General features: G+C 36.8%; 1 protein-coding gene across 1 annotated transcript in view; it reads left to right on the forward strand.

Annotated features, from left to right (window-relative positions):
* ADAMTS20 (ADAM metallopeptidase with thrombospondin type 1 motif 20) overlaps positions 1 to 25,769 on the forward strand; it is a 176,770-nt gene that overhangs the window by 43,789 nt on the left and 107,212 nt on the right. Inside the window, exons 4-9 of the mRNA XM_054718477.1 lie at positions 2,217 to 2,470; positions 10,757 to 10,840; positions 11,558 to 11,682; positions 13,098 to 13,138; positions 22,446 to 22,551; positions 24,788 to 24,934. Of these exons, the coding sequence (XP_054574452.1) occupies positions 2,217 to 2,470; positions 10,757 to 10,840; positions 11,558 to 11,682; positions 13,098 to 13,138; positions 22,446 to 22,551; positions 24,788 to 24,934 (757 nt within the window). The remainder of the gene's footprint in view (positions 1 to 2,216; positions 2,471 to 10,756; positions 10,841 to 11,557; positions 11,683 to 13,097; positions 13,139 to 22,445; positions 22,552 to 24,787; positions 24,935 to 25,769) is intronic.

The raw sequence follows: 25,769 nt of genomic DNA on the forward strand, positions 1-25,769 counted from the left end.
GGGATTCCCTTTTTATACTTTCTCCCATCTATAAAGTAGATATGTTAATGATAATTTCTTCCCATGATGGTGAGAAATGAGTGAAGGGATGCAGGAGAAAACTATAACAGTTAACGACATCTAAAATAAGTAACCAGCTATGTTAGGTATTTATATTGTCATTAAATCCTTAAGCCATAAGTACAGAGATAGTTAGATTTATATCATGTTCAGTTCTAATGTCAATTCTAGCTCAGTTCCAGGCCACTGATGGAGAATTAAGGCCAAGTTTCGAGTACCACTCTGTGACAGAATATAATTAAGAGCCTCATTTCATGCATTGTAATTCTCAAAGTTGGCACAGGATCCTATTGTAGCTTAAAGAAATTTGTTCAAGCATGCCAATCAGATTCTTGGTCTAGGAGAGTGGCTGGTAGCTGTTTCATGTTAATGGTATGGTATGCTAGACGCGTGCTCATCCAAGAGCCCATCGGCAATGAGACAAGGAGATCATGCCAGAATGTAAATCAACATACTGCCCTCATTATCAAGAAAGTCTTGCTATGGAAGGATTGTTGACTGAACTTAATGGTACATTGAATAAATCACTTTTGAACAGCATATGTCGAGGAGCACAAATTCCCGAAACTAAGTTGATCAGAATGTCCAATTTATTTTTTTCTTAAATAAATGCAGAGGTATTTTTAAATTCTATTGAATGACATGTATTACAGCATTTTTTCCCTCTAAGGTGTGGGAAATTTAAGTAGAATTACATGTTTTTAATTACATTATTGTTTAACAATTTTTAGTAATTTATATTCTTATGGATTATTAACTTTTAACAAACTCCTTGCATTTCAGAATACAGTATGCTATCATGAGGATTATATTCACTGATTATTGTTGTTGCATGATGTTCATGATTTATTTTGGTCTAAATTAGTTTTGGTTTATTTGACAGTTGTTATTAAAAAAGATAAGAAATCATTTTAGCATTTGACTTGATGGAACATAAATAGACAACCATTGCATGAGATGATGTAATTGAATTGGCAAATGAGCTTTGAATATGCACATTTATTTAGGGTATTTGGAAAGGTCACTTCAGCATTTGTTACTCTGCTTAAGTATAAACATAAAAAAGGTAATGAAATTAAATGTTTAGCTTGTAAAATAGTTATAGATGCTGTTTTAAAAATATTATAATTAAAAATTACAGTAATAAAACAAGTTCATTACAATGATTTAAAGGGCACTGAAAAAGAGTTTGATAGTTGTTTTTTTCTAAGTCCTCACTCCAGGATATGTTTTTCGTTGATTCTAGAGAGAGAGGATGTGAGAGTGGAAAAGAGAGAGAGAGAGAGAGGGAGAGAGAGAGAGAGAGAGAGAGAGAGACTGGATCTCTGGGAACTGAATCTGTAACCTGTGTATCTGACCGGGAATTAAACCCAAGACCCTTCAGTGCATGAGACAGTGTTTCAACCAACTGAGCCACACCGGCCAGGGCAATAGTTTGATAGTTTTACTATCCCCCTCTTCAGTTACACCTGTCTAATACAGCTAAAAAACTTTGAGGTGTGTGCTTCCTTAACTTTTTTGCTCATTATATAAAATGTTATAAATATACTAGAGGCCTGGTGCATGAAAATTTATGCACTGGACTGGGAGGGACCCTCAGCCTGCCTCCTCTCATAGTCCAGGAGCCCTCAGGGACGGAGACAACCTGGTGATCAGGGGAAGGTGACGCCCCATCACACCTCTGCTGCTGCTACTGCCGGCAGCGCAAGCCTCGGCCGGCCCTGGTTACCTGAGCCTCGGGCGGCCCTGGGTGGCTGGGCAGCTGCAATCCAAGGCTTGCCTGTGCCTCATTTGTGTTCACGAATATTCCACATATGAGTGAAATCATATAGTTCTTAGCTTTTTTTGACTGAGTTATTTCACTTAGCATAATGTTCTCAAAATATTTTTGAATACTCATAGGTTTAGATAAGTTTTAGTAAGACTTAGTCACAGTTTTCATAGTGCAATCCATGAAAATATGAACATTTTTTTACTGTGAGCAGTAATGCTCATGATAATGCTGTAGAACATTGTTTTAAATAGTAAGTTATGTCCTTTTATTGTTTCACATTGGAAGCAGATGTGTAAGTATTACATATTTTTGACTATTTTATTTTGCTCCATATTTTAGTCACATAACTTAATGACTGCACATTATATTCTTTTTCCCCCAGAAAGTCAAATAAAGAAAACCACTTTACCTTTTCATAACTACAGCAACATGAATGAAGATCTTAAAACAGAAATAGTTTTAGGACACCCTTCAAAAAATGTGTCACTGGAAAATGAAAAAAGTCAATTACATTCCAGGAGAAAACGGTTTTTATCATATCCAAGATACGTGGAAGTTATGGTGACAGCTGACGCTAAAATGGTTCATCATCATGGGCCGAATTTGCAGCACTATGTACTGACTCTGATATCAATTGTAAGTAAACTGAAGTCTTTTCCGTTTCCTAAAATGTTTGATGTAATATTTTCTCACATTTGATTTTTAAAGTTTTCCCAAACAAATTGTATCTAGGTTTAAGCAAAAATAATTTGTTAAATTTAGTTTAGCTGTATAGTAAGTATCCCATTCTGTTAATTGGATGGCTTTCTAAAACATTTAAAATTCTCTGAAGCTACTTATGGAAAATGCTTGATTTACTTCATCACTTGAATGGCTTCTGCCCCCTAGTGACAGGGAAGATCTTTTGCCCTTGAAATCTGAATTTTTAAAATTTTACTCTATTTTTGCACAGAGGGGAGGGTATGTTATTTTTACTACTGACACATTGGCCAAATCAGAAATTAGAATACATGATATTTTAAAAGTGTAGGCTATTACTAATAGAGCTGCTTTAGCAACTTTGAGATGTAAGACCACAGTAGCTATAAGAATCCCCTATCTAATTAATATCTCTGTTGTGCTGCGGTGGTGCCCAAATTCTAATGCCAGTGAAGATATCATTTCTGTGTTAGTGGCATCACTCTGTATCATACATATGTATACACACACACACACACACATCCACTGTTTAAGACATTTTTAGGTTTAGGCCTGCTATTTTGGAGTGATTATTAAAAGCACTCCCTTTACATGCTCATAAGTATCCTGGTTTAGTAGATGACGTATATGGTCACATATTTATACAGATTCAGGGTATTTGAACATATCTCATAGCTGGAAATACCTTTATTCACATACAGGAAATTTAGGCCACTTGGTTGAAAAGATTTGCCCAGAACACATTTGTAGGTCATTGGCAATTTCTCTTTGCTAGAAATAAGTTCATTTTGACTTAAAGATCATAAGACCCAGTTATTTTTCTTACATATAATCTTTTATCTTAAATTCTTATAAGTGCTAAGTATAGATCGTCTATGTTGCCTAAACACACTATCTTGTACAAAATGGGCACTGAATAAAAAATTATTGAAAGAAAAAAAAAGAATGAATAGGTAATTAAAATAATGCTTTCCCCTCCACAATGCATCTCTCTCTATATAAAAGGCTAAGTGACCAACCATACAACCGACCAGCAGGTACATATGAGGCACACTGGCAATTTAAAAATAAATGTTGACTCACGCATGCGCAATACATATAAAGCTCTCACTGGCACCAATTGCATGTGTGTGTTTCAATCTGTCATTGTCGATCATGAATTTGGTTGTTTTTCCTGACATTCAACATGAACTATATTGCAATTTATTCATTGACTGTCCAACCGACTGTCCGGTACATATGACGTGCACTGGAAATCTATATATAAAAGACTAATATGCTAAGTGTCCGACTGTCCAACCAGTTGCTATGATGCACACTGACCACTGGGGGAAGACACTCAATGGGGGAGCTGCCGTGATGCTCACTGGTCATTTACAGAGAAACAGCACCATGGACCTGGTGACAACAAAGCAACACTTGGCTTCCCCGAAGTGGGAGACAGGCCCCACTGCCATCCTGGAGTGACAGCCCACCAGTTTGCAGCTGATGCTGCCAAGACCCCATGGTGCAAAATGCAGCCCACAGCCCAGTCCAGCCTGGAAACAGTCGCTGTGGGCGCCAGGTAATGACATCACGTAGCAATGCCTGGCTTCCTCTCTCTATTAAGGACTAGCCTCCTTGCAGTTTCTTCAGCCCAGGAACACAACTTGCTTTATAGCCAGGTGCAAACATTCACACTTTAACCAAATGTCTGTGAAGTGTTTTCCCATGCCTCATCTCATTTGATCCTCACAGAAGTCCTGGAGTAGGTAGATAGGAGACTCGATGGAATCCTATTTTCTTTTCATTAGCCAGAAAAAGGAGATTTAGAAAGCTTAGGAACTTGACCTGACTGAAAAGAAGTAAGAAATGGTGGACCTTGAAAATGACTTCAGGTTTTCTCACTGCGCAGAATATAGTCAAACACTGCTGCAGTTAAATATTTTACTGTTCTCCCTGCATGATCTACAATAATAATCTGCTTCATGTTGATATTTACTGCTGTGTTGCTGACAATTACCTGAAAGAGAAGTTGGGGTGCTTCACTGGGCTGGAAAAGTTTAGCTACATCAGAAAGCAGGTCTAATTAAGCAAGTTTATTCTATATCTATAAAAGGCTAAGTTGACTCACGCATGCGCAATATAGATAAAGCTCTCTCTGGCACCAATCCCACGTGTGTGTTTGATCTGTCATTGTCAATCATGAATTTGGTTGACACTTCCTATTATAGAGAAAGGGCGAATAGCCATATTAAAATATTTCTTCTAATTAACTTCAATGTGCATGAATTTGCACTGGGCCACTAGTTTAAAAATAAATGTTGACTCGCGTAAACTCTTGCTGGTGCCAATCACACACATGTTTTAATTTTACAATACTACTAGAAGTCTAGTGCATGGATTTGTGCACTGGTGGGGTCCCTTGGCCTGTCCTGTGCCCTCTTGCAATCCGGGACCCCTCGGGGGATGTCAGAGAGACAGTTTTGGCCCAATTTCTACAGGCCAGGCCAAGGGACCCCACCAGTGCATGAATCCGTGTACCGGGCCTCTAATATGCATATAAGATCTTTGGTTAATTTCTTCCCATCCTCCCCCAAATCCCACTTCCCTCTGAGATTCATCAGTCTGTTCCATGTTTCCATGCCTGTGCGTTGAGCGTCTTCCCCCTGGTGGTCATTGTGCATCATAGCTACTAGCCAGTCAGCTGGTCGCTTAGTCTTTTATATATATAGATATTATATATACTATTTTGACATGTAATTTTTTGCAGTAATGTAATTACCACACAAATCTTTCTTCTAATTAATTTCCTTTCAATGTGCACAAATCCATGCACCAGGCCACTGGTGACATTATAATAGACAAAAGAGATGATTCAAAATCATTTTCTGAAATTTATATAATACAGACATCTACTTCTTTGCTTAATTGAATTTAATTTTTAAAATGACAACAGAGCTATACATAAAAATTTATCCTGATGACACTTTATTTTTACTTCTGAATCTGAAGTAATTACCTAGATATGTAATTATCTGGATGTATTATTATCTAAATGTAGGTGTGGCATGCTCATTATGAAGGGTTCTAATGAGAACAGTGACATGTAAGATGTCAATTGATATGTAGAAAATTGTATCAATTATATGGAACACAATGAGGTAAACTTTGCCATTTTAAATGTTTAAAGAAAATGATAATCATTAAGAAAATTAGGGAGGAGGTAGTGATACTGAAGGAAAATACTAGATTTTGTAAACACAGCAGTTTTTGAAGCATGTTAAATGACATATAACCCCAGTATCAGTGCTTTGGAAATGCTAATTAGGAGTAATTTTGGAATAGCTACATGCAGTTTTGGTGATAATGCCATATTCCAAAAGCTTTATTATCTGTATTCTTAAAAATATATATGTTTTTATTGATTTAGAGAGAGAGGAAGGGGATAGAGAATGAGAGAGAGACAGAGAGAGAGAGAGAGAGAGGGAGAGAGAGAGAGAGAGAAATCAATTGGCTGCCTCCTGCACGCCCCCCACTGGGGATCAAGTGGCAACCCGGGCATGTGCCCTGACCGAAGACCTTTTGGTGCATGGGGCAACCCTCAACCAACTTAGCCATACCAGCCAGGGCTTATTATCTGTATTTTACATTAAAAATCAATTAATATAATCACTGTTTAGAAGATATTGTGGCATACCTTGAGGTAACTGAAGTTGTACATAGCTGAAGTTGTCCATGGGAGTTTTTACTTTTCATTATTTTCTTAATCCTCACCCAAGAACATGCTTTTATTGATTTTAGAGAGATAGGAAGAGGGAGAGAAAGAGAGAGAGAAAAACATCAGTGTGAGAGGGAAACATCAATTGGTTGCCTCCCACATATACCCAAACTCTCTATCGAGCCTGCCACCTGAGTATGTGTCCTGATTGGGAATTGAATTCACTTGCAGGATGATGCTCCAACCAACTGAGCCACACTGGCCAGGGCATCCATGGGAGTTTTAAAGCCAGAGTTTATCAAGGGCAAAAGCAGACCTTTTGACTTCATGAAAAATAAATCTGCTTCTGCGATTGCTTGAAGCAACAGACCAATGCCTGCACAGGTCATTTCCTAGAGTTTTAGTCCCATTAGAAGGAAAGCCAATGACAATTGGAGACAAGATGTTTGTACACAAGGTCAGCCGGTTTGTATCAAGCTTTCATTCACAGGGAGATAGATACTGCAGCAGGATTGAGGACGAGGGCAGCATTCCAAATATAGATGGGGTAGCAGAAAAAGTTTAGGAGGCTAAGTCTCTTGTTTGAGATAGTTTGAGTTTTTTATATGCTTTTTTTTTTTTTTTCCTCCTCAGAGGTCAAATTTCAGGTGAATTCTAAATTACCTGGGTTTAGTGTTTTTTGTTTTTTTTTTTCTTTCATTGAAATAATGTTCAGGCCGAAACTGGTTTGGCTCGGTGGATAGAGCGTCGGTCTGTGGACTGAAAGGTCCCAGGTTCGATTCCGGTCAAGGGCATGTACATTGGTTGCGGGCACATCCCCGGTAGGGGGTGTGCAGGAGGCAGCTGGTCGATGTTTCTAGCTCTCTATCCCTCTCCCTTCCTCTCTGTAAAAAATCAATAAAATATATTTTTTAAAAAAAAGATATAATGTTCAGTAAGGATACAAGAAAGTCAGCAGACTTTAGGGCTTTGAGATAAAGGAACATACATGGTTCTTTTATTAGTGAAAACCTGTGATCACAGAAATATTTGTAGATATAAACAAGTAAAGGTGAAAGTAAACTTGGAGAAAAAGCAACACTTGTTTTTCCTGGGACTTTCTTAGTTGTAGTATTAAAAGTCTTATGTCCCTGGGAACCCCTCAAGTCCTGGGCAAATTGGGACAGTTGATGAACTAGGGAGAGATAGCAAAATGTAGTCCAAATTGTTTTATCTCCACTTGTGAAGTCCATTTCCAAAATTGCTCTAGAGAGTTCAGAGAGATGTTGTCTCCACCTAAGTGTCCCCAGATGTCTGCAGTTGAGGCAGGGGCCGATTCAAGTTTTACATATTTTGTCCTAATTTATAAGAAGGCATTAACTGACTGAATTTATTCAAACATACTCAGGATATTGATAATGTTCTTGGTCATAATAATTTAGGGGAAAAACACACACAAGAAATTGTGATTTAAACTTGGAATATGATTGAGAGCCATTTAAAATTCAAAGTGATGAAAAGAGTTGTGTGTTGAGTTCCACATATAAGGAAGAAATTGCTGAATACTTTCAGCATTGCGCTAATGGATTATAATTTGAAGAGATTATCTATCCTTACCCATCCTGCACACAGTCAAGAATAGTGCTATCTTAAAGTTTTTCTTTGCTTTCAACAATTTAACAAAATGTCTGAGATCAGTGATTTAGGAATAATCTGTGTGATTTTATCCACTTTTTAGAAGGGTGTACTCATGTGGTAAAAATAAGTTAGTGATGTCTAAGGGTTTTGGAATTAACATTAAAATTAGCTGGGAAGAACACAATTGTGGTGTATAGTATGTCTAATGAAATAAGTGTTTTAAATGAGCAGAGATGTTCAATTATTTGCTATTCCAAAGTTTCTATCCTTATAGAATTTAGGTGACATTATCACATTAAAATGGCATTTACATATGCATTATTAAACCACCAAAGTATGTATAAACTAAGGCAACTACTTTCTTCAACAGATTGATTTTGATATTCAATGATTTACTATTTAAAAACCTTGAAAACATTTATGCCAGAAGCCTCCATACTCCATTGTGCTTACAAAGGTTTGACTTTACAAAATTCACCTTGTTATAGGTTTGATGTAAATTTACGGAGCATCGTGTGATACTCCGGAATCAACCCTACTTATTAAAACATTGTTACTGTTATTTAGAGGCATTTATCAGCTAAAAACCCCCACTTGCTCGATCCCCGGTCCTGGTCAGGATAGGTGCCAGAGGCAACCAATACTGTCAGAACAGTGGGAATATGTTTTCAAATTCCAGCCAGTAGGCTGGTCACTTTTCAGTAAAGATGCAGCATCTGTTTCCTTCTGAAACGGAAACATTTTTGTGGTTATATATTTTATAGCTAATATTCTAACATCCAGATTGTCATTTGTAGTCAACATATTTGGGGCAATGAGTAGAGAAAGAAGGCATTTCGATACTTCAGAGTCATCAGCTCTTTTCTCTGGAGTACTGTGAAAGGAAGATTCCCTGTGACATAGAGGTCTTCACAACCATTTTATGTTTAGGTGGGGATGAGAGAGGAAGGAAGCCTTTGTGCATACCTTTGAAGTGCACTGTTTACCTAGTGATTTGACTTATAAAAGCAACTACTTTTAAACTTACAGAATTAAAGCATAACTCTGAAGTCACAAATATGGGTCTACTTTGCTGTCTACAGTAGATATATTTTTATTTATTTTTTAAATTAAATCTTTATTGTTGAAAGTATTGTTATATGCCCCCTATTTCTCCCCATTGACCTCTTCTAGCCCGCTCTGTCCCCAGGCCTTCACCGCCCTATTGTCTGTGTCCATGGGTTATGCTTATATGTCTACAAGTCCTTTGGTTGATCTCTTCCCACCCACCTACCCTCCCCACCTTCACTCTGAGGTTTGACAGTCTGTTCAATTCTTCTATGTCTTTAGATCTATTTTGTTCATCAGTTTTTGTTCATTAGATTCCACATATGAGTGAGATCATGCGGCACTTGTCTTTCTCTGACTGGCTTACTTTGCTATATTTTTAATAGTTGCATGGAAAATGAACATTTATCAATTCAGCTATAGATTTCCCACAGTTCCCATTTTAAAGGGAGCAATACTGCAGGGCTAACAGACCTCCTTTAAATCAGAAATCATCTGATTGGGCCCATCTTAACTTACTCTCAAACCCACTGGGATAACCACCACTCTTGCCAAAAAATGCCACCCCCCAAAGCTAAAGGTCTCACTTCAGGGAGAGATGGCAAACCTGTGTTTGTGGCTGCACCACTAAAACAGTAGGGAAGGTGCTGGAATGTGTCAGTCCATGCTGACCCCACCCTGTCGGCATCTCTGGAGATGCTTTGGCTCTTGTTCAGGTAGTGCTCCGTGTGGCACTGGGAGCCGCAGAAGCAGTTATGTTATTCATGTGCTGATGGAGTGAGGGCTCCACTACCTGTACTTTGAGCAAATTTTTTTCTCCATAAGATCAGTGACCATGTCTTCTAGCCAACAAAGCCAGGAGTAGATGCTGAGTGTTTACTAAATAATGGAGGGAAGTAGTACTTCCTGAAGCCACTGCTGCCTTGGTTTGGGCAGTGGTCCTGGAGATGGTGACCCAGGTGTCAGAAGCAATTTTTATTGCGCAGGAGGTCCAGGTCCGTAGAGTTATGTCATTAAAGGAATGCAAAGCAGAGGCATAGGCCATGGAAGACACTCTTACTGCAGTGGTGACCTCTATGATGGCTCCAAGGAGAGGATATGAATTAGTGAATTGGATAGCACCTTGATTATGAACCACAAACTGAGCCCAGGCAGAGTGCCTCATAGGCTGTGTTCTTTAGTTTTGAAGAATTAGAACCAGGCTGTGACCCATAACCTCTCCTACGGCTCTTTATATGATTCTGGATGAATCCATCTCCGTGGACTCCAGTAATGCTAATCATTAAAAATCATAAGCTCAGAATTGGAAATATTCAACCATGGCAGAAGAAATCAGGTAAAAGAGTAGGTGAAACTTACATATTTATTATGAAGTATCATGGCATATAGATTGTGGATTATGACACAGAATGAAGCGAATTTCTTCTTGAATCATCCAGAACAGTATTTTCCAAGCTCTGATACATGTTCAAATCTTGTTAAAATGCTGATTTTTGACTCAATAGTCCAGTGTGGGGCCCGGGTTTTATATTTCTTATCATCTCTAAGTGATATAGATACTGCTGATTCAGGGACCAATCTCAGCAGCAAGGATTAAGATACTGGTTCTCAAAGTTGGCTTCACGTTGGAATCATTAAAAATAAATGCCTAGGAATTTTAAGAGAAATTGATAACTGAGTCTCATCCCTAGAGATTCTGACTTAATTGTTAAGGGCTGTGGCCTGAGCATCAGAATTTGTGAAAAGCTCCCAATGGGCAGCTAAGTTGGAGAATTGATGCTCTTGGACTGGTTTCAGTTTACTTTTGAAAAGAAATATTCATTTTAGACATTTAATCCTACATATCATTTTCCTTGCAGGTTGCAGCAATCTACAAGGACTCAAGTATTGGAAATCTTATAAACATAGTTATTGTAAAATTAATTGTAATTCATAATGAACAGGTAAGAAACAGTTCTAAAATTAGTAATCTTAGTTGTAGTAGGCTCCTAGTATAAATATATATAAATTACAAAACTTATTAGAAATGAGATAGTTTAACAATTTTTGTTTAAAAAACTTATTTGGAGTGAGATTAACTTTTCCTGTTGTGATGGAAATAAAATGGAATAATAGCAGAGGGAGTAAGAAACATTAATAAACAAAAAATTTAAGCTTAAAAGCATCCATGTATTCACTTTTATAATCCTACTAGAGGCCTGGTGCATGGGATTTGTACACCTGTGGGGGCGTGGCCTGCAAGGATTGGCCCACTGTGGGAGCACAATGACCACTAGGGGGCAGTTCCTGTGTTGAGCATCTGATCTCTGGTGGTCAGTGCACGTCATAGCGACTGATCAACTAGTCGTTCTGCCATTAGGTCACTGGGCTTTTACTATATAGGATAGGCTTGTTGAAGGACTTAGAATATGGTAGTTTTTAGAAGGTAGTGCTTTGATCCTAAATACTGGATGTTATATTGAGAAGGTCTAATTAGATTTTGCTTTGATCACACTATTGTAAGTATTGCCAACATATGTTTGAATACCAGGGAAAGATACTGCTACTTCATTTGCCTATTAAAATGTTTTTTGATATATTGCATGGATGCTGATAGGCTTTGAGGGAAAAGAGGCCATAAATGTTTTGCGTAATATTGGTTTGCATATTCTTTTGCACAGGAAGGACCAGTCATCAGTTTTAATGCAGCTACAACATTACGTAACTTTTGTTTGTGGCAACAAACTCAGAATGTTCTTGATGATGCTCACCCTTCCCACCACGATACTGCTGTTCTTATCACAAGGTACAGTTTCAGAAATATAACACTTCTAACTGTAATTGCTTATCCCTTTTCTCCTGCATGCTCACTGGTACTTCTTGATACACAACAGTGTCCTATGAGAACTTATATTACAAAAGGTGGTATTGAATGAAAGCATTCTTCTCTTCTTTCAGACTAGTACACGAGGTTATTCCTTAAGAAATTAGCAATGTTAGGTTATTAAGCAATGGTATGACCTAAACAAAATAATTATCTTATTCTATTAGTGGCAGAAGAGAATTAGGAAAAATATTTATAAATTAATTTAGGGCACTTAGAACAGGCTTAGTTCATTTCCCACTTGATCTTTCAGTCACTTGGAAAGAAGAGCTTTTAAATTTATTTGCTTGTCCAATCAAAGTGATCCTTTTACTTAAAAAAAAATCAGTTTCTTGTTTTGATGCTCAGTGCATGTCTTAATTACTAGGCTACTTTTGCTGGGGTGTTTTTCAAACTTATTTACTCCTGTGGAAAACAGCTTCTGCTATTATAAAGTGATGATCCATTTTCAAGCACCACTATCCTTTGTTAAATCACACCTTTGTTTCAGCACCTCTGATGCCACCAGGAAATTTACATCCCAGGTCTGTTGGGTGTTTTCTGTTGGTTGGTTGTTCAAAGGAAAGAAATCTCTCATTCGAGGGTCAGACTTGTAGAAACCTCACCTTTGAGAACCCTGAGATGTAATTGGAGACATATAGTTCATGTTCTTTATATCTTTGCAAAACTAAAGCAGAATTGACTTAATTTTATACACGGTAGGCTATTATCAGTCCATGGTTCTGCTCTGGATTATAGTTTAGAGGCCAAGCAACAAAGACTGTAGATAACATCTTAAACATGGCAGGGAGAAAGGGCTATAAGAGGAGACCATAAGGAAAGAGATAAGGGAACTTTTCAGTTAAGTGGCTAGGGACTAAGTAAGATCACATCTGAGAAGATCATTATTTTGTAGCAGAGAATAATCGCTGAGGCTCATAATGACATTGAGACATCAAGGAAAGAGTGAATTATATTACATATACTGTATAAGTAAAGGCAACGAGGTGAAAAATACATTTAGAAAGCTTTTCCTAAACTTGGTTAAGCTTCAACTATTTACAGTATAGCCATCACTTTTATATAGCACCCATTGCTTACTGCTATGCACAGCTCTTAAGTTTAAACTTATTGAGAGCTTATTAACCCTTTGCACTCGCTTGCTTTTTTCTCGATTCCTTTATTCTAATGCTAACTGTGTCGAGTCGAACTCGACATCCGAGTGCAAAAGGTTAAGAACTGGATTTTAGAAGTTGGTTTGTGTTAATAGTTAAAAGCTTGTTTATCTTTGTTTTGGCTTGTTGCAAAAATATTTTCTGAAAATGCTTCAAAATCTTTTTTTTTTTTTTTTTTTTAAGGGAAGACATTTGTGGAGCTAGAGAGAAATGTGACACATTAGGTAAGTTATTTTGTAAATTAAGTATAGACTATACAATTGTTTACTGAATTATTTAAGGTGATGTTTAGGTTATTTTACATTTTAATCATTTTGATCAAGTATCTTGATTAATGATTATTGTTGTCACTATTATTTGATTCTGCTTCTATAAATTTTAAAGACTAATAAGAACTAATATATGCCAATTACTAAATATCAATTGCTGTGCAGAGCTTGACATATTTTAAGTGTTTTCATTTATAATATATTTTTTAAATTTATCTTTATTGTTGAAACTACTAGATGTCCCCTTTTCCCTCTCCCCCATTGACCCCTTTCTACCCTGTACCCCTCGTCCCCCGCCCCCCGGGCCTTCACGGTACTATTGTTTGTGTCCATGGATTATGCATATACATATACAAGTTCTTTGGTTAATCTATAATATTTGATTCATGTAAAATAATACTTAGTAACCTATATGCAAATTTAAAGCAAAATAATAAATAAAATGAATAGCCATGAACCCACCACCAGATTTAAGAACTAGCATTTCTTCGATACTGCTGTATGGCCTGTTCTAAGTCCTTGCATTCCCCAGGAGATAGCCAATACGTGAATTTTGTATGTGCCCGTTCCTCCCATCTTTTGAAAAAGTTTTATTAACTTATATGTAAATGTGTTCCTAAAATAAATTGTTTGGTTTTGCTTCGTTTTGAGCTTTGTAGTAGTAGTTCATGCCTTTTCACTGCTGTATAATATTTTGTCCTATACCTGTTAGTGGATTGGCCTGATTCCAACTGTGTTCTATTACAGACTTCACTATAAAAGATAGGGTATAGTCTTATGATTAGAATTGCTATGCCAGTAAATGTGCTAATGTTCAATTGTTATAAGATTTGCCAAATTATTTTCTAAAGTAGTTTTACTAATTTAGACCTTTATAAATAGTATATGAACGTTCCTTTTGATTATGTCCTTATCAACACAAGCTATGTTCAAATTGCTTATTTTTGCCAATCTGAATATATTCTATTGCAGTAATAATTTTCACTTCCTTGATTACTAATGAATATTGTCTGTAGAGCTTGTCTTTGTAAAAACCCAATAATTGGCTTTTTATCTGTTTTGTTGTTGTTATTAATCCTCACCTGAGGATATTTTGATATTTTTCCTTTATTTTTAGATAGAGTAGAAGGGAGAAAGAAAGGTGGAGGGGACGGGGGTTGGGGGCTGGGGTAGAGAAACATCAATGTGAGAGAGACTCATTGATTGGTTGCCTCCCGCACATGCCCAGGGAACGAACCTGCAACCTCGGTATGTGTCCTTGACTGGGAATCAACCTCTTTTGATGCTCTAACCACTGAGAAATACTGGCCAAGGTTCTGTTGTTTTTACTTCATTAATTTCTGCTCTATTTTTTTTTCTAATTTTACTCCTACTGTTCTATTTGTAATGCAAATTGTCTGCTTAGCTGGTTAGCATCCAGGCTATTTTCTTTTCTAATTTTACTATTTAAAACTATCAATTTACTTTAATGTATCATGTTGTTGTGTCCCACACATTTTGATAGATATTTTTCATGTCATTCAAAATTTAAAAAAATTCTAAGTATGTGTAAATTCTATCATGATTTCTTTGACTTATTTAGAAAAGCATTTAAAATTTTCTTTGTATTAAATTCTAATTTAATTTCATTGTAGTTGGACAACATGATCTATATAAAACCTATTATTTTAATTTTTTTGATATTACCTTTGTGGTCTCTTATGTAGTTAATTAAAAAAATGCTCTATGTATTTTTTAAAAGAATGTATATTCCCTAACTGTGGTACACAGGGTTCTCTATGTCTGTTAAATCAAAGTTGCTTAATTGTATACTTACTAATGTTTTGCTTGTTAGTAACTAACTTGAAACATGAATATATATCTGTCACTCTTTCCATATAGTATTACAATTTTTCATTTCATTCATTTTCAGGCTAATGTTTTTGGTACATACAAGTTTGAATTGAACCTTTTACAATTGTATAGTGACTCTACACTTAATAATACTTTTTAAATAAAAAAAATCAGTATAGTTAAGATATTTCTGGTAATAATGTAGCTACCCCAACTTTTTATATAGTATTTGCTGGATATATCTGTTCCTCCAATTTCCCAGTGCCCTTATACTTTAGGAGTTTTTCTTGAAAACAACATATAATTGGATTTAAAAATAGCATCTATACTCTGTTAATCAGCAAAGTTAGTCCATTTACACTAATTGTAATTATTGTTATATATTGACTTATATATACCATTTTGATTTTCTTTCTGTTTATTCCATTTTGTACTATACTTCCCTTCTCTGCCTTCATTTTTTTTTTTTTGGCCTCCTTTGGGTAATTACATTTTTAAATCAGTTTTTTTATTCTATTCTCTTTGAAGGTTGAAATTGTATATACTATTTTATTATTTTTTGAGGCTTCTCTGGCTTTTTACTAGCATATTTAACGTTGTCTAAAGCTCTCTCCTAAACAGATATTAGATTTCTTAAACTTTGTTCAGCTTTCTCCTACCTTATATGATATTGTCTATTTTCTATCACATTGTAAACTTTGTGTATTAAAGGATAATGTTTTATATTTAATATTTGTTAAAATTTGTGCCCACCTTCACAATTTTTTCATAATTTCATCCACCCCTCTGAATTATAGACTTTAAAAGTTCCCTTAGTGAAGATATATTAGTGAAAAATTCTCTATTTTATTTATTCTGGAAGTTTCCTTAATTTACCCATATGTATTTCTAGTACCAATTCTAGGTTGACAGTTATTTTATGTCAGTTTTTTTTAATATGTAATTGCATTAGCTTTTGACTTTTGCTATTAAGAAATCTGTAGTGTGTTTAGTTGTAGATTTTTGGTGATCTGTTTTTTATTCTGGCTGCTTATAAGATCTTATCTTTGTTTTGGATATGATATAGTTTCATTAAAATTGCTTCTTAATATGATTTTTTTTATTTATTCTGCTTGGGATATGTTGTGATTCCTATATCCATTGATTAATATCTTCAACTCTGAAAATGCCCATCCTTCTTTTCCTTCAAAATGTCTCCTTATATTCTATCTGCTTTCTCATGGGGCCTAATTACATTTGTATTAGCTCTTCTCATACTGTTTCCCATGCTTTCATTTCTTTTTCTCCTCATATTTCATTCAAGCAGCTCTAACATGCATTTTAGTATTTCTCTCTTTGGCTGCTTCTAATTTGATATTTCAACCATCCTCTGAATTTTCCATTTTAATATATGTTTTCCAATTTAATAGATCCTAGTTAGCTCTTATTCAAAATCTGTGTTCATTTTGTTTACATTCTTTTTATATTTGTTCATATTTGTAATTGCCTTTCATGTTTACTTAAACATTTCATTTGGAGTAATATTATATCCATCTCTGACAGTTTCCATATCTTAAACAGTTGAGGGCCAAATATGTGGTTTCTGCTTTCTCTTGTGTTGACTTGTTTGTATGTTTGGCAATCTTTGATTGTGAGCTCATATTTACTTAATATTAATCCATGAGATTAGAGGTGATCTGCTTAAAAAGAATGTACTTTCTTTCAGAGAGTATTTTCTGGTGTTTTGCTGTTACCCAAAGGGTGTTACTAACCAGGGTCCTTGACTTAATGTGGAAAACTCAGGATCAGCTTCTGTACTTTGAGGCTTCTTCTACCAAGCTCTTAATCTCTGGATCATATAACTTTTATCAGTATTTGCCCTCAGCATATCTTCTATCCTTACTATTCATTGCTTACCCCTTAAGATTTAGCTCAGGTATAAATGTGTGTGCGTATGCATGCATGTTGTATAAGAGGGGCAGGGGAACAATATATGTTAGATTTTGGAGATTGGGACTTGATCATTCTTGTAAAACACGTCAAGTCAGTGTTCATTAACACGTAATTTTTATTAATGATCTAGTTTCTTTGTGTTAGGAGGACTTTTAGAAACTGTAATCTTCTACAAATGTGGAAATAGACATCTACTACTGTAATTATTACAGCAGGACTCTGTTTTCTTCTCTCCGAAAACTATTCTCTGGCTATGGTAGGTATAGTATTTTATCAGCTAATCTAACAAGAGTCCATAAATAATTTCTTATATTATTTATGTCCTATTTTCACATCTTTATACTAAAAGTTAAATATGAAAATGTCTACCACATCTTACTGTTTTTTAAATGATTTAATGCTAAATATTCTGGATTATTCAGGTAGAAGTGGGTGGTCTCCTAATCTCCATTCATTTTTTTTTGGTAGTTTCCAGCCTCCCCTATGCACATAAATCTTAGTGACATTTAGAAACATAAACTGAAAATGAGAGTGTTCTTATTATTCTATTGAGGGAAGGTTAATGATAATAATGATAACTGATATATCTGAATGGATTTTACATGTTATATCCAATATTAAAGTTTTACATGATTTAACTCTTAATTTTTACAACAAATCTATGAAGTAAGAACTATTCCAATTTTATAGATGAGAATAAATGATTTTCCCAAGGTTGCCCATCTTGTATTAACACAAGATATAGTATTTTATGTTCTAATCTAAAATACATGGAAAAATGACAAACTAAGGATAGTTCTTAAGATAAATACAGAATGTTGGTAATAATTGCTATATCTTCTTTTGCAATACTGTTGCCCCAGTCTCTAAGCATGTTTTGCAAAGTGTGTTGAAAATGGTGGTTATTGTTCAAGATGGCTGGATTAGATGGCTCTGTGTAGCTTATTGCACTAACAAACAAGGGAGTCTGTATCAAATTTGGGTCCATGCTACTTTATTCTATCTTTGGCCACTTTTAGAGAACCCAATACCAGCTTGAGTGAATCTAGGCACAAACCGTCAACAAGCAGCTTGGTATCACAATGCTATACATTCAGTTTGATTTTTGTTGGTCTTGACTGTTCATGGGCATACTTGAATGTGGTTTCTATTCACATGCAATGCATATTTTCACAAGTCTATTATGTGACTAAAATGGCCATATAAGAATATATCCTTAAGCATGAAACAAAGTTTGAGTGGTAACAGAGAAGATATCATGTTCCAAATATCTCCATGTCCCTGAAAATAAATAAATATATTAGAACTTGAGCCATTTGACAGATTGAAAATACTTATAAAGACAGAGAAAATAGCAGAAATTCATGGAAAAATTTGTTCAGATATAACTTATAAAGAAGAAATATAGTATTGACTAAAACTGACTGAAGAATTTCACATACAATATTAATTTCCCTCATACTTTGGACAGAAGACTTTTAAAGAAATTTTCTTTCTTTTTTTCTTCTTGCTTTTGGTCTTGATTCTAATTAAGAAAAAGTTCTTTGGTGATGGCAGGGGCGGGGGAGCGAAGAGTGGGAGAGGCTTTGCCCAAGTGGGTTTTTCCCCCCACCAGAAAAGGGTCAGAAAGAGGGCCAATCTTTTCTTATTGTTTTGTTGTTGTTGTTAATCCTTACCTGAGGATATTTTTCCATTGATTTTTAGAGAGAGTAGAAGGGAGGGAGAGACAGATGCTCTGTCCACTGAGCCAAACTGGCTAGGGCTCTTTCCTTATTGTTAAAAAAAGTATTGGCGAATGAACTCAGTCTGAATTTTTCTAGCATTTTTAGATTCTTCAGTTTAACCTCTATTTCTTTTAAATCCTAACAGAGCCATTCTAATTGTTGGGATACTTACTTTAAATGCTGGAAAAATGTCTGTTTTGAATTTTTATGAATAAAAGAATACATAGGAGTAGAGAGCTAAACACAGTAGATAATACAAACCTAGTCTATATTGACATTTCTAAATGCAAAAACTTTACAATAAGAAATTGGTTAAAAATGAAAAATTCTTTATGAAAGGTATCATTATAGGAGAGAAGCTAAATTTATAAGCAAATATTGAAGGATAGTAATAGCAAAAACCAAGGTATTATGTTAAATTAAAAATAAATAAATGAAATGGAGCTTGATTGATGGAATATGGATTGTTGTAAAGAACTCTTATTTTGAATTTCTTTTTCTAGTTTATTTTTAAAGGACTCGATCAACTGGAATTGCTGTGTCAGCCAGTTCATATTACCTTCATCTTTCAGCAACACATTCGTTGCATGTTATATGTAACTAGAGGCCCGATGCATAAAGATTCATTCAAGAATGGGCCTTCCTTCCCCTGGCTGCCGGGACCGCCTTCGCTCTGGCTGGAGCCCCCTTTCCGCTCCGGCCCAGAGCAGCCTTTCTGCCTTCCCACGCTGCCCAGAGGCCCAGAGCGGCTGAGGTGGTGCGGAACTCCTGCGTCCTGCCCTGCTCCCAGCCGCTCGGGGCACCTGCATATGCAAATTAACCCGCCATCTTTGTTGGGTTAATTTGCATACTCACTCCTGATTGGCTGGTGGGTGTCATGAAGGTACAGTCAATTAGCATGTTTCTCTTTTATTAGTGAGGATAATAAAAGCATAATATGCTAATTAGACTGGACATCCTTCTGGGCAAAGCTGGGACTGTGGGAGAAGCCTGTGCCATGGTTGCCTGCCAGTGGCCAGAGGGAAGCCCAGGTGCCTGCTAGTGGCCGGAGGGAAACCCGGGTTCCAGGTGCCAGAGGGAAGACAGTGCCAGCAGCCAGGAGAAGGAAGGCCTACTCTTGCATGAATTTCATGCATCGGGCCTCTAGTTCTTTATATAAGCATGAATAGGTGCTAATATATGATACATTTTCCATTGCTGAAATAGTTACAAAATTAAGTGCTTGCAATAATTCTTGCAATAATCATATTTTATTTAACATACTAGTGGCCCGGGACATGATTTTGTACACATTGAAAGGAAATTAATTAGAAGAACTATTTTAATATCACTATTCGCCCTTTCTCTATAATAGAAGTGTCAACCAAACTCACAATCAACAATGACAGATCGAAACACACGCGTGCGATTGGCACCAGCAAGAGCTTTATCTGTATTGTCCATGCGTGAGCCAACTTAGCCTTTTATATATATATAGAATAAACTTGCTTAATTAGACCTGCTTTCTGATGTAGCTAAACTTTTTCCAGCCCAGTGAAGCACCCCAACTTCTCTTTCAGTTAATTGTCAGCAACACAGCAGTAAATATCAACACGAAGCAGATTATTATTATAGATCACGCAGGGAGAACAAAGGGTAAAATATTTAACTGCAGCAGTATTTGACTATATTCTGCACAGTGACAAAACCTGAAGTCATTTTCAAGGTCCACCATTTCTTACTTCTTTTAAGTCAGGTCAAGTTCCTAAGCTTTCTAAATCTCTGTTTTCTGGCTAATGAAAAGAAAATAGGATTCCACCGAGTCTCCTATCTACCTACTCTAGGACTTCTGTGAGGATCAAATGAGATGAGGCACAGGAAAATACTTCACGGACATTTGGTTAAAGTGTAAAATGTTTGCACTTGGCTATAAAGCAAGTTGTGTTCCTGGGCTGAAGAAACACCAAGGAGGCTAGTCAGTAGGGAGAGAAAGCCGGGCATTGTTACGTGATGTCATTACCTGGTGCCCACAGCGACTGTTTCCAGGCTGGGCTGGGCTGTGGGCCACATTTTTGCCATGGGGTCTCAGCAGCATCGTCTGCTATTTAGTGGGGTGTCACTCCAGGATGATGGTGGGACCTGTGTCCCACTTCGGGGAAGCCGAGTGTAGCTTTTTGGGCACCAGGTCCACGGTGCCATTTCTCAGTAAATGGCCAGTGTGCATCACGGCAGCTCCTGCATTAAGCGTCTGCCCCCTGGTGGTCAGTGTGTGTCATAGCAACTGGTAGACCAGTCGTTCTGGTCGTTCGGTCATAACGGTTACTTAGGCTTTTATATATAGACTAGTGACCCGGTGCACGAAATGTGTGCACAGAGGGGGCGGTTCCCTCAGCCCAGCCTGCACCCTCTCCAATTGGGGACCTCTTGGGGGATGTCCCACCAACAGTCGGACATCCTTCTCGCAATCTTGGACCGCTGGCTCCTAACCGCTCACCTGCCTGCCTGCCTGATCACCCCTAACTGCCCTCCCTTTCTGGCCTGATCTCACCCCCATCTGCCCTCTCCTGCTGGCCTGATCTTACCCCTAGCTTCGCTCCCCTGCTGGCCTGGTTGCCCCCAACTGCCCTCCTCTGCTGGCCAATTTGGTTCTAATTGGTCAGTTTCTATGCCAGTCAGTGTCAAAAGCTCTGCCTCCTAGGCAGCCATTGGCTCCTCACAGTTGACCCAGATTTGGTTCTGATTGACCAGTTTCTATGCCAGTCAGCGTCTCTGGGCCTATCAACAGGGCCTGATCAGAAAGGCAGGGCTGATCAGCAGCCCTGGTGGAGGCCTGGAGAGGAATGGATGTGGGGCTGCTGGCCAGGCTCAGAGGGAAAGAGATGCATCTGAGGCTCAAAAGCTGCTTCAGATGCTACAGATCAGCCCCTGCTTCTCTCTTCAGGTCTCTTTTCAGGCCTGTTTCAAAGCCCCCTCAGCAGTCACTGCTAGGTCACTGGGCCTGCAGACTCAGTAGTCAGCATGGGTCAGCCTTTGGTCGTGATTGGTCGTTACACCCTGGCTCTATTATAGAGATATAGTTGTATATAGATAGGTAGATAGATAGATAGATAGATAGATAGATAGATAGATAGGTATAGATAGATAGGTAGATATATAGATATTAAATGCTAGGTGCCATTCTAAGCTTGTAACATATACCGGGTGGGGCAAAAGTAGTTTTACAGTTGTGATATGTTAAACACAGTTTATTCTTGTATTGTTATTTATTAATGATTGTGTTTTTCATATGAACAACTGTAAACCAATTTTTCCCCACCCTGTATTCACTCATTTAGTTATCATGATAATTGAATAATTGTATGCTACTTGAAAACTTAAGGAAGTTATAGATAATTCATAAATTATTGTGTCCCATGCTATTTTCTTTACCAGTTATCCTATTACTAATTTCATTCATTGCCTTTCTTATGGTCTACACTATTGTGGGTCTAAAAGTTTATTCTTCCTACAACAATAATTCTTTTTCTTTTCCTGTTTTAGAAAAATTGTTTGGTCACCCATATTTTTAGATTATTTTCTTTAGTAAATGAATCCAAGAATTTCTTTAAAAGACTTAAACTACAGACAAATCATTGTTTTCTTTCTTTACCTTATAAAATGTTCATGCACTGTTAACAGCCACTCTGCATTCATTTCTAGGTAGTAATGCCATTGGTAAATGCTTTAAAATTGAATTCTTACTTTATGATTTGGTATTTCCTGTTTTGATGAAATACGAATGTGAAATTTTTCAGGCTTGGCAGAATTAGGCACCCTGTGTGATCCTTTACGGAGCTGCTCTATTAGTGAAGAAAATGGCCTCAGCGCCGCCTTTACCATAGCCCACGAGCTGGGACATGTGTAAGTACCTCTGTCACCTCAGTAATATGCCTTCTCTCCATTCCACTTTGCGCGTCTAAATGTCCATCTTCAATTAAATAATTAGCACCTTTATGTCTTTAAAAATATTTTAGTGTAATTTTTATCCCCGAAATGCTAACTCTGGCTCTTTTGTGATCTATGTTAGGTCAGACAGGCTGCACAGATCAACAGACTAAGCAAAGAACTAGAACTTGTGAATTCTTTTATTTCATTTACTGTATTGGATTACATGGCAAGCACTTCTGGCCTCTGTCCCTTGTTATCTTATACATGACCAGGTACTGTCCTCTTCCATCCTATGGGAGGGCCTACAGGGCTGCTGATTATGGGCAACTCCCAAAAATATTTGTAATACCAACTCATTTCTTGCCCTTATAGCTCAGAGCTCCAGCAGAGAATATGGTATGTGGAAATTGCTTAATAATTAAAAGAAAAACTTTTTCTCTGAGATCCATAGTTTTTGTTGTTGTTTTGTTTTAGGTTGTGTGTGCGTGTGTGTGCGTGTGTAAAAATTTGGAATTCTCCTATCTGTTCCTACATTATTAAAAATTCTAATGGGGTTCTATGCTGTAAAAATGGAGGCTGCAATGTCCAATGATACCTTTGTAGCTCCCATGGAAAGTCAAAAACCCCCATACAATCTCATCCTCTGAAAAATGATTCCGATGAACCCCCAGAACACCTGGGATTTCTCGGTTAGTGGTTTATAAGGAATGGAGGCTTAAGTTGCCTCTTAGTTTAACTACATTTTCTTTTCCTGGTCATGCTTTGACATAATTAGAGTATTCAGCTGAGACAATTCCAAGTGGAGATCATTTTTAATAAACTAGTACCTCGTCCGTTCCCTTTTAGGATGGTTCTATCTCATGAGCATCAGCAAGATGCACACTCTGATCTTATAAAATTGTTTCCTGAAGTGGGGGGTAGGATTAGGAATATAACTGAGGGCCATAGATGCATTGCAGTGACATCAGAAAAGCACTATTTGCTGGTTTAGAAGACTGTTCTTGCAGAGAGCACCATCTTAGATATTTATTTTCCTGAGAAACTCTTTAGGTGGCTTCAGACTATGGGTAAGTAGTTTAACTAAAAGACTGATCTAAGTACAGATTTCAGCCTGCAAGTTAGTTTCAATGTTCCTTTTAACTGTGAGTTTGTACTTGGGTCCTCAAAGAATGCATAGGATCTGTTGCTGACCAGCTAATTATTTAATGTTGTTCTTGTTGTGAAAAGTTGTTGCCTTTTAGGAATGTTTTATTATTCTAGTCTATTCATCATCATTTAGTAATTATAGACTAGAAACTTAGGCTGTTTCATATAAAATAGGTGGATATTATAGAATAATATGGAATTAGTGATTAAAGAAGTCCCTTTTAAAAATTGAATTTATTGGGTGACATTGGTCTGCAAAACCATACAGATTTTAAGTGTACAACTTAACAAAACATCATCTGCACACTGCATGGTGCGTCCATCGCCCAAAGCAAAGTCTCTTTCCCTCCCCTTTCCCCTCCTCCTTTGCCCACCTCCACCTACCCCCCACGCCCCTTTCCCTCTGGCTATCACCACACTATTGTCTGTGTCTATGTGTTATGTATATGTGCTTTTTGGCTAATCCCTTCACCTCCCCTCATCTAGTCCCCTCTTCCCCTCCCCTCTGACAGCTGTTAGTCTGTTCCATGTATCCATGCCTCTGTCTCTATTTTGTTCGTCAGTTTATTCTGTTCATTAGATTCCACATATAAGCAAAATCATATGGTATTTGTTGTTCTCTGACTGGTTTATTTCAAAGAAGTTCTTTTGGTACTGTACCAATAATCAGTGGTCTGGAATTTAGTGTAGTATTGCCTTTACCTAATCTTTCCACACATCTAAGATATGCATGTTGAAAACTGCCAGCATTTTTATGTGAATGCTTTGTCCTTATTGCGAGGAGGTGAGCCAGAATTCAAATATTTTGATTGTGTAGATTCAGATATCATATTAACAGACTGCTTCTTATCAAAGTTATAACCTAGTGTTTTTCAGAGATTATGTGCTTCTTAAGGTGAAGGTAACCTAGTTTATAATGCTTTATGGAGAGATCAAGAGTACAAATTATGATGAAATCAGACTTATCTGCATTTTACATTATAATATAACATAGATATAAGAGATTTGTTACTTAAGTTGTATGCATATTTTAGTATTTTTAAGTGTCTGTTTTTATTTTTAGATTTAATGTTCCACATGATGATAGTTTTAAATGTAAGGAAACTGGAATTAAACATCAATATCATGTGATGGCTCCAACTCTAAATTACCACACAAGTCCTTGGACCTGGTCAAAATGTAGTCAGAAATATATCACTGAATTTCTGGAGTAAGTATGGTTTTATGTTACTTTAGTTAATTATTGCACATTTATTAGATTATAAAATTTGAAATTTGTATCTTTTGAAGGGATTCAATTTATTTTTAGTTTTTCATTGTTTAAATTCAAACTTACATTCATTGTACAAATGGATGTTTAAAAACATGGACAGTTTTGTTTGTATTTCAGTCTTAACAATTTTTTTTGAGGAGTTACAATTCAGCTCTAGCATTCCCCTTACCATTTGCCACTTTCCTAAATCCTCTAAATATATGATGTACTCTAATAACAATTTGCAAGGTAGATATTATCACTCTCAATTTACAGATGAGGAGACTTAGGGCTCAGGGAGATGAAATAGCTTGTCCACAGCCATGCATCCTGGGAAGTGGTGGAACCGAAAGCCAACTCCCAAAACTGCCATTCTGTCTCTAGGTTGTACTCCTTTCTTAAAAAACCCCATTGAGATGGAGAAAGCATAATACAGTTTGAAATTCCTTTGTTTCCTTGTTGCTCAGACCTATAAATGTATTTTTTCAAATAATTTGAAAGCTTAGTTCTATTTTTACATTTTGACTTTTGGGGCATTAGGTATAAAGCATTACTTTTGGATGGTAAAGTAGACCAAAAGTATCATGTGATCAACATATGAATGTTGGTTTCATAAATTACATTCTGATGGATTTGTCTTTTTAGAAATATATATATTGATTTCAGAGAGGAAGGGACAGGGAGAGAGATAGAAACATTAATGATGAGGGAGAATCATTGATCGGCTGCCTCCCACATGCCCCCTACTGGGGATCGAGCCCACAACCCTGGCATGTTCCCTGACTGGGAATCG

The sequence above is a fragment of the Eptesicus fuscus genome, chromosome 7 (assembly GCF_027574615.1).
Source record: "Eptesicus fuscus isolate TK198812 chromosome 7, DD_ASM_mEF_20220401, whole genome shotgun sequence".
NCBI classification, from domain to species: domain Eukaryota; kingdom Metazoa; phylum Chordata; class Mammalia; order Chiroptera; family Vespertilionidae; genus Eptesicus; species Eptesicus fuscus.